Here is a 17,175-nt window from a genome sequence, read left to right as displayed (position 1 = left end):
ACGAAGTATGAATGGCCCCTTTTATTCTAGTACATTAATCTGAGCACACGGCACTGTAGACTGTGTAAAACATTAGCCATTCTCTTCTCAGTCATACATTTCATAGCACAGGACTGACGTTTAAACAGTGATTCCTCAGCATATTACTTCATGTAAGGGAAACATACATTTAAAGTCTAGGACGACAGTTGAAATATAAGTCATGAGAAAAGAAAAGAAAACCAAAACTGTAAATCATGAGGTCTGGGTTTGCATGAATTTCTCAGCATTTTGTAATAATCTTGGCAGGTCCCACAGTATCACAAATACCAGCCGTAAACTAGGTTGCTCTAAGTAGCCTGCAGGTCTGCCATCTTGAAATGACTTTGAGCTTAAAAAAAGAAATCCCTGAAAAACAAAACAAAGAAGAAGATTGTCAGCGTGGCTTTTAAGACTTCATAATGCCTTAAAGGCAAGAAACTTCACACACCTTTTTTTGAAATAATTAGTCTTGTGGAAGGGTCAACACATACACACACGTGCGCACATGAGCACATCTATACGCACTTACAGGCACACCCTACTGCCACTGTCCCCATCTTTCTGGAAGAAAACTCACTAACATAATCCGTAAGCTGCTGAAACCCAGACAAAACAACATTTCCAAGAATGTGACAGCCTCTTAAGAGGTGGTCTTTCTACTTAGGGATCGCCATTGATTTAGATATTGTAGGTCACAGAACAGAAGGCACGTAATACGTATTATAGAGAAAGGAGGATGTCTACAGGATCTGCACTTCCTAATGAGCTCTGGCTCTACTTTAGTAGAATCAAAATGTGGTAGAGGAAGGCTGAATGGCTTCCAATTAGATTTGCAATTTTTTGCACCTAAAATAAGAGAAACAAGAGGACAGGATCTAATTGTAGGGTCATTTACATTATGTTCAAGGGCTAAAATCTCCATTCTAATTGAGCGTCTTGGAGGACAGTTCGGTGAACTGATGTCAGTTTATGAGCACATTAGTGAAGTCTATCAGGCATTGTATTTTCTTAAACTAAAATCCCTTCTCAATCTTAAGGCATTTTGATGTGGAGCTTATTACTTCTTTTTAAACAGACAATTTTATCTTGATTTTGTAGGCGATTCAGAATCCCAACGACATTCAGCTTCAAGAAAAAGCTTGGAATGCAGTATGTCCTCTGGTTGTGAGGCTAAAGAGATTTTATGAATTTTCCATAAGGCTAGGTGAGTATGTGTTTGTAGTTTTCATCCCGCATATGAAGTTCTGTTACAGAGTTTGCTTAAGGAGCAGAAAGGGCTAGCTCAGTGCTTTGGGGAATGGCCCACATCCATCTGCAGTGTTTTAGGAGAGGCCATTCGTGGACAGAAACACCTGTCATTTTCATTTCTTTAAATTCATCTCAGAGTTCTCTGCCCTGCAGTTACCTGCACATTGAGGATGTCTCTACTGGTGGATGTCCTGTGGTCTTGTTCTCAGCTAACAGTTTTGTTGTGGGCTGATCACATTTCTAAATGACAGAGAAGTTGAAATGAACAGGTTACCTGCTAACCCCAAAATCTTGATTTGCTGGAGTCATGTGATAAATTTAATATAGTAAAATATGGGAAAAACAAACAATATTCTGCCCTTAAGCTTTAAAAACAACCTGTACGGGTACAGGATGGCTTTGCAGAAGCAAGAGTAAAGTCGAGTCTGGTTAACAATTGGCTCGATGTGACCACCTGTATGATCTAACAACTCCCCCAAGAGTAAAGCTGTCTAAGGTTTCATTAGTTAATACAGCTAGACGAGGAAAGGGATAGTCATGTTTACTTTTGCTGTAAATGAATGTCACATTTTAGGAGTTAGAGAAACTGAAATACTTTAGGGGAATAATAGTCATGGTGTAGAGAGTACTTGAAGCTAAGACCCAAAGGGAATGGTTGAATGAACTAAAATAGTCTTTCAAGAAAAGAGAGCTTCTGGAGACTCTCAGTTAGCTTCTCCCTGTTTCCTCCTTCTCTGTTTCTTCAAAGTGTAAATCTAGACCCAGTGAACTGAAATCCTAAGGAGCCAGATTTTTAACAGAAGGATAAAGATGCACCTGTCAGAGCAGACCATGGTAGAACTGACTACCTCAGAAGGCAGTACATCCCCATAAATGGAAAAGGCAAGAGATGTCCTTGTAAAGATGCTATAAAAGACAATTAAGGACTGTAGCTCAGGGGCTAGCAGACTTGTCTGTAAAGAGCAGATAATAAATATTTTAGGCTTGGGGGCCATCCTGTCTTTGTTGCAGCCACCCAACACGTCCATTGTAGCATATTAGTAGCCAGAGTCAATACATTAAGGAATGGAAATAAAGTGGGGCTATGTGTTAATAAAACTTTATTTGTAAAAATTGACTGTGGGCCGGATTTGGCCTTTGTGCCACTGTTGGCCAACCCCCGCTGTAGAGGGTTGATTAAATGAGTCAGTATTGTTAGAAATATGTTGAAGGGAAAACGGGAGGGACTGTTTAGGGATAGACAAGAAGGAGGAATGAGACTGTTTCAAGGACAGTAATGGAGGTCGATATGGCAGTGGGTTGGCAGAAAAGTACCACACAGTCTCATGGACAGGACCCAAAAACTTGTGTCTGGTTTCCAAACAGTGGTCGGAGCTGGCACTATGGAACGCTGAGAGTTGAGCTGAGCTCTGAGGGACATGGGCAAAACTGTGTGGCCCTGGGGGTGTTCCACAGGTAGGGGGGCAGTCTGCTCAGGCCTGATGGGCTCCTTCTCCTTTCTTCACATGTCGCACTGTACATGCTATGGGAAAAGACATGGAGAAGAAAGACTCAAGCAGGTTATCCCTGAGAATGTCAACGGGGCCTAAGAACTGTGCTTCTAGAATGATCTCTGTGGGCTACCTCAGATATATATTTATCACTTTGACTTTCAGAGAAAGCTCTTCAGAGTTTATTAGAGTCTCTGACCTGTCCACCCTACACGCCAACCCAGCACCTGGAACGGGAGCAGGCCCTGGCAAAGGAGTTCGCGGAAATTCTCCATTTTACCCTGCGATTTGATGAGCTGAAGGTTAGACCACACACGCTAAGACAGTTTAACAGACTTGTCCTGAGGACCTACTGTGTGCCAGCACTCTACTAAAGCCGTGGGGCGGGGAATAGATGAGTACAATGTAGCTCCTTCCCTACAGGGACATAAAATGTGGTGAGAATTTGCATTCCTTATAGTCAACGTGATGTAGGATGGCAGTTTGTGCATGGAAATTCAAAATCTGCCAAATTCGAGAAGAGGAAACCTTTTCAAAGTATCTGTGCTGATGGAGAACAAGTATTCTTTCCCTGCAATCTGGCTGATAGGAAAAGCAGGGCCTATATTAAAACAATGAGGCTCTGAGTATTTTTAACCAGAAGTTACTTTGATTATTGTATAACCAAGAGATGTCCTGGTATATTTACCGAGTCTAGAGTCTGGGCTCCTAATGCATATCCTCTCTGTGATGGGGAGCGATGACCTTCTTTCTTCTCTTCTGAATTTCAGATGAGGAACCCAGCTATTCAGAACGACTTCAGCTACTACAGAAGGACGATAAGTCGCAACCGCATCAACAATATGCATGTGAGCCCCTGGGTCTCCTGGTCTGTACACCCATTCTCCACGTCATCCTTGGACTGCTGCATCAGGCAGGGCCCAGGGAAAAGACAGCCTTCATCTGTAATTCCGTTTCCAGCAGACACTGTTTGGGGATTTTTGACCCTGTCTTTATCAATTGTGTCTTCTCTTCTTATTTTCATCAGCTAGACATTGAGAATGAAGTCAATAATGAGATGGCCAATCGAATGTCCCTCTTCTATGCAGAAGCCACGCCAATGCTGAAAACCCTTAGCAATGCCACCATGCACTTTGTCTCCGAAGTAAGTGAGGCTGAGCACTGAGGTGCTTTTTTTCTTAACTGCACAGGAAAGCTGCTAGCAGGGCTAATATACTTTTGTGTCTCCCATTTAGAATAAAACCCTGCCAATAGAGAACACGACAGACTGCCTCAGCACGATGACAAGTGTTTGTAAAGTCATGCTGGAAACGCCGTAAGTGAGATCAGAGGCGGATTCATGGTCTAGAGGTCACGTGGAGAGAGCTTGTTAATATGATGTTGTTGATGATGATGATATTGATGGTGGTGGTGGTGGTGGTGTTAACATTCGGGTCAGCACATTGACATTTACAGCTATATTATCTGAATTCATTTTATAAAGAACTCTGGGTGATAAATGTAATCAGCCCCATTGTATAGTTGAGGTTCAAACTGGTTAACCGACTTCCCAAAGGTTGAGTAGTTGTTAGACGGCAAAACCAGGACTCAAACCAAAGATGCTGTAGAAGATGGGGAAGGGCCAAATGGAAGGCTGCCTAAATGACTGGGTATTATTATTATTATTATTATTATTATTATTATTATTATAAGTATATTGGAGAAGAGATTTGGCAGAAGATTTAGAACGAAGAGCAGAAGGGGTAATATTGTTGCAAGAATGATAATGGATTATCAGACTTCTGTCCCTCTTCCCTTCTCTTTTTCTCCCTTCCCTACCCTTCCCTACCCTTCCCTTCTGACTCTGCCTCTCACAACAGTTTTGTTGTACTTAAACTAGCTGCTGGATTGTTAGAAGTGGCAAAGGTTGTTAATGGAGAGGCAGCGTGGTAATGAGGAAGTCCACACCCACAAGCCAGGGTTCCAGTTATCTCTTCAGCCACTTTTGTGCCTGTAGACAGGTGGTATGGCTTGCAGGGCCTTGTTTCCTTCTCCTATGAGGTTCCCATAATACCATCTATGCGGCAGAGGGCTTGGGAGGGCCAGAGACCTCAAAAGAGCCATATGAAATGTGATGCTCTGTTCAAATGTGATATGGTGTTAATTTCAAATATTTCACTTATACCAAAGTTAAGATTTATTCCAAGACAGAAATAGTAATCGTCTTCATTGTGGGCCCAATTCATAATGAAATAGGTTAGTTAAGAAAGCCTCTAGAATTATCTTGAATTATCTGAATCATCAGGGACCCTGTCAAGGTAAGTGAACAAAATTCAAACTCCACAAATACTCCCAGCCCCAGTGAATGGCACATAATTTCTTTTACGTATCTTTGCCAATCCAATTCAATCTGCAGCCTGTGTCTTAACAAAGGAAGTTAGTCTGACTGGAGACATGATAGCCGCTCTGTAGAAATGAGCCTGATTCTTTTTCTCCATAATGAAGCCATTATTCTCTATAATCTTGGACAGCCAGAGGGTCCTGCTATAAAATATTCAAGATTGATGGGTGGGGGGAGTGATGTACGTGACGAGCTGGCCCGCTGAAGGGCAGAAGAGAAGAGAATTTACTGCCCTCTAATTTACCTTATTTTCACACTGAAGTGCTGGTTGGATAGATTCAAGGAGAATTATCATCATGGGCTTCTTAAAGAGCATATTACCCTGGTTGTTTCAGGTCCGGGATTGTTCTTAAGATGATTGGAGGAGTCTAAAGTGGACAGAAATGGACGTGCTCCAGCAAGGAAGTTAACACGGCTGCCATTTCTTCTCTCTTCCAGGGAGTACAGGAGTAGGTTCACAAGTGAAGAAACGCTGATGTTCTGCATGAGGGTGATGGTGGGGGTCATCATTCTCTATGACCACGTTCACCCCGTGGGAGCATTCTGCAAGACATCCAAGATTGATGTAAGAATAGTGATGAACTCTGCTTTCCAAATAAGAGCTCTCGTGAATAGTGCCAGACAGACCTTGATTTTCTCTCTCTCCCTCTCTCTCTCGCTCTCGCTCTCGCTCTCTCCTCCCTCCACTACTCAGAGGTGGGGATTTCTCCGAGATGCAAGCCCCACCCCATGGCAGCTATCCTCATAGCAAGAAGTCCAATCTTTTTCATGTGCTTACAAGCAAAACATCCAACCAAAAACCATAGCAGGAGCTCAGAGACACTAATCCCCTCAGCCTGCAGAGAAGCTGAGCAGATGTGAATAGTCACTTAGTTGCAAACTGCCCCTTCAGTTTGGGTACCCAATGTGCCATATGAATATATAGATACTGATGTGTCATATGTGACTTAAAGTAAACAGCATTGGGAGATACTGGATTATGAGACACCATGGTCAAATTTCAAACAACATTCCAACTTCCTCTCCTACCAACCCCCACTGGTGGCTCTACCTGATGTCACTGAGATATGCTTGAGCCCCATTCCCTGCCCAGAGGACCCTCCCTTCTTTCTGATGGGTGGATTCCTTTAAACCATTCCACAAATGTCACCTCATTCAGGAACACATCTCCTGTACCCTGCATGGTCAGGACCTCCCTTCTCTGCTGGCTCCCAGAGCACTAACCATTTTGGATTTTCTGATTCCCTCACAGACCCCAAGTTTCTTTGTAAGGACAGAGACTATGATCTATATACCCAACATCTGCTCTACCGCCTAACACCATACACGACATAGAGCATGATGCTCAATAGATACTCCATAGTGTTTTTGCCGAATGAATGAATATAAGTGGAAAACTCATGATTTTGGTGTGCAAGCGACTTCTGTTGATTGTAGCATAAAGGACATCTCCTCTTAGTCCTCATCTGCAGCATCATCCCCATAGTGTATCCTGTGTGTTAATATAAAGCCTTTTAAGAGCACAATAGGCCCCTTTGGGATTCACTCTTTCTGACTGTGCTAAGTTTGGGGGGCACACCCTGTTCTCACTCATCTGCACAGAAAAGCCTCTCTGATACTTTAGTGCTGTGCCGACAGAAAGTCTTCATGCCCAGAGGGACCACGAGTCTGAAGAGCATTAAGGAAATTTATCAATTAAAGTGGAATTAGACTACTTATTTTGAAGGTCTGGCTTCCTGACACAGCTAGGCATGGTTGTTCATAGAGCCTTTATTATTATTTTTTATTTTTTAGTATGATTTTGTTATTTTCTGTCTACCAAGAAAAAAAGTATTTAGTATAAAAGAATTAGGAAAATGTAAGAAATCAAAATACAGAAAATTGAATGTATCTTTCTATAGTAACCTTACCATAGGCGATGACCATGGTCAATATGGCAGCATATCTACCTCCCTTCCTTTTATATGGATGTTTGTGTATATGCACGTGTGTGTGTGTGTGTGTGTGTACATAACAGATCAGCACCCTGCTATAATTGTATTTTATTTGCATCACAGTATATCATGGAATTATTTTTATACCAATGAACATTTTTACTATATTCTTTGTGAGGCTTTAACATTCTTATACTATGGATCAAATATAAATAACTCTAATAACTCCATGAACATCATTTGAATGTGGATTGAGTTTATTGTTTGGTACGCACAGGACATTCTCATTGACCAGAGCCACTTGTTAACTTGTCACAGAGTCAACAATTAAAAACACACTGGGGACAACTATGGCTTGTATCCCTAACATTCTAAAAGCTTGTCCTTGCTGGTCATTTACTGAGTCTTTCTGATGAGGCCATAATCATTATATAATGTTAAATCTAACCACTCATAGTCTTCATGAAATCTATTTGTTCCTCAGTCTCACTAGGAAAACCTTGTTCATACTGAAGTGTGCATGTTTCTCTTAGAAAGTTTCAGGCTGGGCGCCTGGGTGGCTCAGTTGGTTAAGCGACTGCCTTCGGCTCAGGTCATGATCCTGGAGTCCCTGGATCGAGTCCCGCATCGGGCTCCCTGCTCAGCAAGGAACCTGCTTCTCCCTCTGACCCTCCCCCCTCTCATGTGCTCTCTCTCTCTCTTGTTCTCTCTGTCTCAAAAAAAAAAAAAAAAAAATCTTTATTAAAAAAAAAAAAAAAAGAAAGTTTCAGGCTTACCAAATACAACACATATTCAAGATGGGCCATTTCCTTTGACACCATAAAGGGGCGCCTTCAGATACCAGTCTGCTTCTAAGCCAGCAGTTATAGGCACTGGGTTTATATATCCTTTAAGTGTCATCAGCTGTGAAAAAACAAATATTGATTTGTGAAGCCCTGAGATGTGTGTCATTCATAATATGCACTTACAAAGAACACACCCTGGAAACCCAGATGAGGGAGAAGCTTATTCTGCTTCAAGAAGAGACAGAGGGTGATGATGGAGGTGGATCTTGGAGAAGGGCTAGGATTTTCCCAAGTGGACAGAGGGGAGCGGGGGAGCCCTGGAGCAGTGAATTGTCAGAGCCACGTCACTGAGGCCCAAAAGGGTTGGGTCATTGAGAGAAGAGATGCCATTCTTGGGTGCCAGAAAGCCAGGCTCTCTGTGTTCCTGATAGAATGTGGGCACTTATCAGAGAACCTTGGGGGTCCCTTCTACCACTAGACCATGAGTTCCACCGGGAAAGGGACCAAATCTCTACATCTCTGGGCTGGAGCCCATTCTTGGAAGTGAGCAGGCTCAGGATGGCACACACCTGGCATGTTTTAGGCTCTGCCTATCCTGCCTATCCAGCACCTCTGATGGACCATGACCTTCTTTCTTGATGAGCCTATAATGTGACCCTCAAATGACTCTCAACCCTGTGCTTCTGGCTACCTCCATCAATCTACCAGGGTCTATCAGGCCATAAGGTAAAACTTCCTACACACCAGAAGTATACCCACAGAAAATATTTGAAAGAGACCATTATGAAAGAGGTCCTTGGTCTATCCAAATTCAATACAGAGCATGAACATCTGAGTTTAAAATGAGCGATTGTATTTTTTGCGGGAAGATACTTCTTTGTCAAAAAAAAAATTCTAGGCTATGCATAATATAATGTGATCTATGTAAACCTAGTTTTCATAGACTTCCCAAATTATGAATAAATTATATTCCAAGGGCACAAAAAACTAAGAAACTTACCCAGGTTCATGCAGGTACTAAATAAGCAAGGATGGAGGAAACCAAAGCTGTCTACCCCCAAGTGGTTCATATTCTTTTTTCAAAAAAAGATTTTACTTGTTTATTTGACAGAGACACAGGGAGAGAGGGAACACAAGCAGAGGGAGAGGGAGAAGCAGAGGGAGAGGGAGAAGGCACCCCGCTGAGCAGGGAGCCCGATGCGGGGCTTGATCCCAGGACCCTGGGATCATGACCCTGAGCTGAAGGCAGACGCTTAATGACTGAGCCACCCAGGTGCCCCAGTGGTTCAAATTCTTAACCTCTGTCCTTCACCAGTCCCCTCTTAGGGAGCCAAGATAATTCAGGCACTAAAATCTCCAAGATCTCCAAGATCTTCTGATAAATGCCAGCATGCTATTAGAAGCACAAAGAGGTGGTGGTTACTTCTACCTGATGAAGGTAACGAGGTGTGCAGAGGCCTCCTGGTTTTAGTGATCTTTAGCTCTGTCCTAAAAAAAAAAAAATGCCAGTCAAACAGCTAAAGGAGGAATAACATCCTGGAAAGAGGGATGGCATAAAATCATTGGGTTTGTAATTCATGCAGTCAGTGTCCACTGAGCAGCTACTGGGAGTGGGGGGTGGGGGTAGCCCTACGCTTGGCTCTGGAGCACAAGACAAGATCACAGTCTCAAGTCTTTGGCCCCAAATGGCAGACGCATGAAATGTTCAATGGCAGTAGAGTATGAAAAGTGATACACAGCTTCTAGAAGTGCCCCGAAGAGCAACTCACTAACATGAAGGAGTAGGAAGGTCTGTTGGTCATTTCTGTATTTGATTTCTCTGGGCAGAAATAACACGATCTGATTAGGCACCGATGGTAGTATGAACGGATACTATCATGGACACAGTTGCTAGGCTATTAACAAAATGTTGTGCTTTCTCCTCCCAGATGAAAGGCTGCATAAAGGTTTTGAAGGAACAGGCCCCGGACAGTGTGGAGGGGCTACTGAATGCCCTCAGGTAAGCCTCAGCCCTGCGACGCTTCAGAGAGACTTCAAACTTAGATGCTGTTGGGGACCAGGCCCTAGAGCACCAGGCTTAACCCTGTGCATGTCTTCACACATTTAATCCTCCCAACAACCAGTTGAAGTCAGTACCATTTTTATCAGATGGAAGAAACTGAGATGTAGGGAAATGAAATAACTTGCCCAATGTCACACAGCACAGGACAGAGCTAGAACATGCCCCTGGGTCTGGGTGACCCCACAGGCCGTGGGCCTGACTCCAGGCTGCACTGCCTTGTGGTCAGTGGAGACTCATCAGAAGAAGAAGCTTCCTGAGTCTCACTTGCCCCTTCACCTGCTGTATGTGAAAATTGTGGGTGGCTTTTGAAAACTCTCATGCTCAGGCTCCAACCCGACTGAATGAATTAGAGTCTCCAGGGTGGAGACACAGGCATCCACTCTGTGTTTGTTCTAAAGCTCCCTGGGTGACGTGCTCTACCCTGCCGGAGGCCCAAGTATTTGGAAGCTATGGCTCATTTCAGCTTCTAACCGCTAACAACTGATGCCCAGGCAGCCTCTCTTCCAAGGATACACGTGCTTAATACACTTCAGAGAAGGGAGTCTTATTTTTCAGCCATGACACATGTACAGGAATTTGTTAAATCTTACTACCACGTAAATCATTCCACTGCCGGATTGCAATCTGGAAGGTTTATGGTCCTTGCTCTCTTATTCATCTTTGATTTTCCCGAGTCCCACTCACTGTTGTGCATGCAGTAAGTGTTCAATAAGTGTAAGTGGACTGGATCAATGATCTTCTATCTGTGTACAATGCTCATGTCTTATACTCCACTCCCGAGTATGTTGTCTCATTTAATTATCACAACTCAAGAGAGGGAAGGTGATCTATTATCCCCATTTAATAAATGAAGAAACAGCCACACATTTAATGAATAAAACTGAGGTTGATGCTGTTTTGTGGAGCTGCTAAGTCATCATTCTTCAGAACAGATGTAGCATTAACAGAGTAGCCTTCCAGATTCCGTGCGTGAACCAAGCTTTTCTCCATTGGTGCCCATTTCCCAGCAGGCTGGCTTCCCATACGCAGTAAGACTCTGGTGCCTGAATTTTTTTTTTTTTTTTTAACTTTCCAGCCTCATTTAATTGAGCAAGGCTTTGTGAAGAGCAGGGCACTGGGCTGAGCAGTGAGCCCCATCTGAGTGTTGGCATCTGTGGTTTCTTGTAGGTATTGTGGTGAATGGCTTTTGAGGCAGACAGACTTGGGTCCAAATCAGAAGCCACAGATCCCTCACGAATCACATACGTTGGCAGATTTGTGGTCTGAAATGGGTCATTTCACCTCTCTGATTCTCAGTTTCACCTGTAAAATGGAGGCGGGAGCCTCTTCCGCAAAGAGTTAGTGTGGGTGAAATGAGGACTTACACGAGTGTCCAGGACCTGGCAAGGTTTGATGACATGATAATTCCCCTTTCCTTCCTTTCATACACGGTGCCTGAGCCAGGTTAATGGTGAGGCTGCAGACAGTGCTGCTCCTTATTTTGGTTTGTTTACCTGCCTTTGTGCCCCCTTGTGGTGGCAATGAGCATAAGCCTTCCCAGGAAAGTAGAAAACCATCAGCGTTGAAGTTTTGGGGGAATGTTGGGATGCAGATCCACATTCTGAAATTTGTAACTCAGCAGGGGGAGCCTAGATGGTTGAGATGCTGCACTCCTTCACGTGAAGTTGACCTCCCCGGAAAATGTGATGGCTTCTATCTCCTCTGTATATTTATTTGATTAGATTAAAGGTCTACTTGTTGAATAACCACACTACAAAATTCCTTTAGGAAAAAGAATCAAATACTAAATCCATCCGAGAATACACTGGGCACGAAGTGTGGTTATTTGTGTAAGGAACGAGCCCGAGTTTGATTTCTAAATAGCCATTGTGTCTCTCAAGGTAAAGGGCTGAGAGTCATCATGAAGTTTTGGCAGAGCATTGTTTACACGCTGACCCCCATTGCTTTCTCTCCATCCAGGTTCACTACCAAGCACTTGAATGATGAATCAACTTCCAAACAGATTCGAGCAATGCTTCAGTAGGAGCTCTGCTCAAAGAAGAGGATCTATGTACTGACCTCAGAAGATGTATATGTTTACATAATTTAATACAGATTGATGTTAATACTTGTGTATTTACATAACCGTTTCCTTCTTGTCACTGAAATATATGGACTTTAATTTGTATCTTGACTGACTCAACCCAGCAGAGCATAAATTGACTTGAGAGCCTAACCTTTGATGTCTAAAACAAAACCCTCTTCTCCAAAGCCAAAATTTGGAGATGTTGATCTTTACTACTGGAGTCCTTTAACTACACCTGTAACAATCCAAAATTCCCAATAGTTTGTGGTAGTGTTTTAATTCTAGATGTGTAATCTCTCTGGGAAGTTTACTTATAGAAACACAAAGTATTTGATTTCCTGTGCCGGCTTGGCTACAAGAAACACAACCGTTATCCTGACAGAGGGAGAGAGGCATCCAAGAAAAGAAAAATGCATGTGAAGACACAAACTCAAGTATTTGGAATTCAGCACGCCCCTCACCTCTCTTCCCTCAGACTGCAAACCACATGTGCAGCTTTTTGTTTGCACGTTATTTTATTTAGTGACATATTCCCTTCTCTCTGGATTTATATTCCTCTAATGTTCCCTTTTGATTCTGCAAGAGGAAAATCACCTGCGCTTGAATCCATTTGTAAGAAAGAAGTGAGAATAGATAGATGTGCTGTCATAGCTGAGCTGTGAAGGTGGTTGTCTTGGAAGTGGGGGACAGGCTGGGAGGAAGGACACACAGGCAACAGGACAGTCCTCTCTCCACTTCAACCCTCTGGCTTTGGGTAATTTTACTGACACTCCAGGTATCTGTGGGGTCCTGGGTGCCCAGCAGCTCTCCTGAAATGGGCCCTGCCCTTTGTGGGCTGATCATGTGGTGACAGAGGTCTCGGGTACTTCACTAATTTCCAGAAAACTGGGGACTCCAGAGGGGGGAAATGCTACATTTTCCAGTTCCCTAATATTTAAAAGGTAGCTCCTCCCTGACCGCATGGCTAGCTTGCTGCAATGTGTACAACTTTGGTCTGAGTACATGGATTTAGTCCTAGCCTCATTGATCCACTATGTGGTCTTTGGAAATGCACTTAAGCTCTTTGTGTCTCACTTTCTTCATCTATAAAATGGGCAATTAGAACAGACGATCTCCAAGAGCCCTACAAGGCAATGAGCCAATAAAATGGCTGACTCTTACATGCTTCCTTAGGAAATAGAGTCCAGGAATCATCACCCCACCTTGTCTTGAAGATAGGACCAGGCCTAGAGTCATTCTGTCTGCAGATCGGAGCTTATAATGGAACCTTGAAATTCTCCTATTCCGATGTCCACTGGAGAAATGTGACGAGGGTGAAGTCAAACAGGATCAACCCCCATGTAGGACTGGAGCCCAGGATCCCTCACTCCTGACTCTTTCCCTCTTCACCATGTGGCCTATGCATACATACTATGGGATGAGATTGGACACTTTTAAGTCAATCTTCAGTCTGGCTTATTTTATTACTTGCCTATTTCTGACAGAAGGAAAGGGTTGCCCAGTGATTGATAATCCCAGAAGTTGGGCCTGGGTACACCATGTCCCAAGGAGCGAGCCGTCAGACACAATTGATTTCCAGACTTTCGTATCCAGTTGGTATTCTCTCGAGTCCTCCAAGAAAGGGGAAAGATACTTTTGTTTTGTTTTATTTTTAACAACAGCAACAAAAAATCCAGTCAAGTGACAGAACAGATTCTCTGGTTTATATCTAAATGTCAGTCAACAGAGAGAAAAAGTCCCTTTTCCTTAGAACTTTTCAAGCTGAACAAGTACAGCTCCTTGGATTGGTGGGGGGGGGGTTCCTCTCATCAGGACAGGAATGCACTTAGATGCACTTAGATGGCCTTCATGGCCTTTTCAAACCTAGGGATTTTAACACCTTGGAAGAAGCCAGGAAATGGGGTAACAACGGGTGAGAAAATTCATTGACTGTTCAGCTTAAGAAATGTTCTATTTGGCAGCCTCACATCATCTTTGGGCAGCAACTGTCAAGACAAGAATTATAGAGGCACTCAATGTTTATCATCATTGGGTCCATTTGTTTCCTTTATTGGGTGAGGAGCTTAAGTCTTGGAGAGAGGAAAGGACTTGCAGAGGAAATCGTTGAGCACATTTATAATTTTTAATTAGACTTTTATCAAATGGGACCAAACATACAGGAGGCGCTGCTGGCCTGCCCCAATATAGCCAAGCCACCTTGTTTCAAAGCTAATATCCACCTGTCCATGGATTTTCAAAAGCCCAGTTACCTCTGATGATCAGGAGGACAAGTTAATTGAACGTCTGTGATCACTAACAGGTAATGGATATTGGGTCCACTCCTGAGCTACTGTGGGAGACAAATTCTTTTAACAGACTGCCCTCCAGGCATCAGGAGTCCATGAAAAGTCATGTTTTCTTTTCCTGTGTGCGCTGCATGTGTTTAAGACCCGTGGGTGGTTTGGGGGAAAGTGCTAGCCACAGTACCCATGTCGATGTTAACTATATTTCATATTGGATGTTTCATAGTTTTCAAATAAACAGTGTTTTCCATTACTCAGATATTTATTTGGGGGCAGACAACAGGTGAAAATTACATTTCTCAGATTCGCTGCTACTTTGGCACCATGACTTTGTTCTCAGAAGTTTTTCATGCATCACTAAGAGCTGCTAATGAAAGCAAGTGGCAGTGAGTGTTTTGAATTGTGGTAGCCCATTAGGGCTGGAGTATTTATTAACAACCAGAAAGAAAGTCTTGATAGTAATCTCTTAATTGTTAGTTAACTCATGCTTCATCATTTGCTTCTAGTCATCATCATTGTATCAAGACATTAATGGTAAACTGAGGTTTTTGATACATCATCACATTTAAGTTACAAAAAAGTAATAATCATGCTTCCTCAAAAGAAAAACAAAGCCTACCCAATCTTGGAATCCAATTGTACAAGTAGAATTCAGAGAATTCTCATTCAGTCTTGTATCCAAACAGCTACAGATTTTTCTAGACATTAATAATAAACAGTGGAATTTTATCTTAAAGACATTTTGGAACCTAACTTCCTCATTACATCTATAAAAGCTGTTTTAAAGTTGTCATATGTTGTTTGCTAAAGTCATTGTAATTTTTTTTTTTTTTGCCTGCTTTGCCTCTTTTTGTACAGAAGTTTTGAGTGTGAAATGAAAATTAAAGTTTGGTACATATATTTAAAAATATACCTCTATTTTATATGATGTTCAGTGCTGAGTGGGTGATGAGCACATGATCAAAGGTATTTGCTAAACATCGATATTTGCTAAACACCCTCTCTGGGGACCAGCAAATCACACCATCTGCCTTCCACCTCTCTTTATATACAACATAAAATACGCAAAATATTCTGCTCTTGGTACCAGCTATATTTTATTAATTTCAGCAAAGATTTTTCATTATTTAAAAAGGTATAGAATAAAAAGAGGCATGATTGATATCTAGAGATGCATGAGACCTACTTGTCCAAGGATGCTAAGGAACATGCATTCTATCTTTTGAGTGTAGTAGCCCTTTATGGATTCAACAAAGTCAGCCATTAACTTATTCTATATATGTACATTTTTCAGTCAACTTAAGCTTTAAAGCAATTCTTTTAAAAATTGAATTTTGAAATTGTCTTAGAGTAGCCTTGCATATTTTAAGCTTTTCACCTGAGACCTAATTGTGTGTGCTATCGATGGGTCAGAGTCCCCCAAAGAGAGCATCTCTATACAAAAGACAAAGGTACAATAATCATATCTATTTGAGACTCAAAGGGAAATGAGTAGGAATGGGAAATTTTCTGTAAATTGACACATTGATAAATTATAAATGGACACAAGCTGGAAGGACAGAGAAGAGAAGGGACCAAGAGAGGAAGAGAAAGACCCTAGTTAAATGAGTGTTGAAAGTCAAGAGACATGAAAAAATTAGTGTATGTGTGATTGTCAAGAGGAATACAGCTAGTGAGGAATACCCTTCATGCCAGCCAAAAAGTTGGTTGTTAATCGGGGCTCTCTGGAAGGATGGAGATGAGGAGTTTAGCTGGCCACATTCATGAAACCTGGTGAACAGTGAATATATGTAATCTGTATTCACACTGACTTCATACTCTGGGGTATCATTGAGTAGATAGAATTTCTAGGCAAGCATTTGCTGCTTGAAACGTCTGTACTATATTTAGTCATCACAACTTAAGTGATTAAATAATACTAAATAATATGTACTTATACTTTTTATATAATTTACTTGTACTATTCATATTCATTAATACATTATTCCATCCAGTGCCAAAATCCTGGTCTCTAATCGTAAAAGCAAAACAAAAAACGAAGAAACAAAGCCTTGCTGATCACACCCTCATATACCTTTTATACAGTGATAAAGAGAGGTCTTGACTGTTCTATCTCTTCAGCTCGAAGACTACAAAGAAGGGAGTTTTTCTGCTCTGGTCACATCAAGTTACAAATTCCATAAAAATACCTTTTGAAATTGTGGTAAGTAGAATTTTAGATAAATCTCAGAATTTTTTGTAGAGTCATTTAAGTTGAGAGATCTTGTAAACTCATTTGAGAAAGTCTTTTCCCTATGAAATCTTCCTGTTTTCCCCACAAATTGCATATTTCTAATTTCTTCTCTCTGCCTGCACTTACTGTTCATTTTTTCATTGTCCTTGTTTGCCCCATGACAGGCTTTGTTTCAAGTCAGGAGTTATATTTTATTAGCCATTCTTACAATGTTGTGACTTGAGGACCAGTGGTTTTAAAAGGCTCCTTCCACATTGAAAAAGCCTGTCTCCAGAAAATATTAAAAGAACTTGGAGGAAATTATAAAATTATTTTCTTCAAAATGTCAATATGTATGATTTTCCTTCCTTTGGTATAAGAGAAATAATGCAATAATATATATACCCTGTGGGGAAGGGTATAAAGGTGATAGTGTTATATGTGAATGTGGGTGGGGAAGCTAAAAGTATAGGGAGCTCTAGGCTGAACCAGGTGAATATTAACTACCTTCGTGTGCCATGGGCATTTCCACTCCTATGATATAGTCATTAATGCACCCCCTCTTCTTCCTTGCCTATCTGAAGTTTACCTAGACATCAAGGCCTGGGTCATACTCTACCTCTTCCAGAAGCTTTCCCTAACCACCCCGATTCATGCTAATCTTCCCTGTTCTTGGTCTCTAATGCATTTAATTTA

At 42.0% G+C, this 17,175-nt stretch overlaps 1 protein-coding gene across 3 annotated transcripts in view; it reads left to right on the top strand.

Moving 5' to 3' along the window:
• CYRIA (CYFIP related Rac1 interactor A) overlaps positions 1-15,176 on the top strand; it is a 105,027-nt gene extending 89,851 nt beyond the window's left edge. For all 3 annotated transcript variants that reach the window (XM_045884122.3, XM_064571902.1, XM_045884121.3), the window contains 8 exons: positions 1,120-1,225; positions 2,925-3,061; positions 3,530-3,607; positions 3,787-3,903; positions 3,995-4,074; positions 5,578-5,704; positions 9,787-9,857; positions 11,880-15,176. In XM_045884122.3, coding sequence (XP_045740078.1) covers positions 1,120-1,225; positions 2,925-3,061; positions 3,530-3,607; positions 3,787-3,903; positions 3,995-4,074; positions 5,578-5,704; positions 9,787-9,857; positions 11,880-11,943 — 780 coding nt within the window. In that variant the 3' untranslated portion in view covers positions 11,944-15,176. The remainder of the gene's footprint in view (positions 1-1,119; positions 1,226-2,924; positions 3,062-3,529; positions 3,608-3,786; positions 3,904-3,994; positions 4,075-5,577; positions 5,705-9,786; positions 9,858-11,879) is intronic.
• Positions 15,177-17,175: the final 1,999 nt, after the last annotated feature.

This window comes from Mirounga angustirostris, unplaced genomic scaffold (genome assembly GCF_029215605.1).
Source record: "Mirounga angustirostris isolate CCGP_5_RB_7025 unplaced genomic scaffold, mMirAng1.0.hap1 SCAF_10, whole genome shotgun sequence".
In the NCBI taxonomy this organism is placed as follows: domain Eukaryota; kingdom Metazoa; phylum Chordata; class Mammalia; order Carnivora; family Phocidae; genus Mirounga; species Mirounga angustirostris.
Note: the sequence above shows the minus strand (reverse complement) of the source record. Positions and strands in the feature narration are given on the sequence as shown.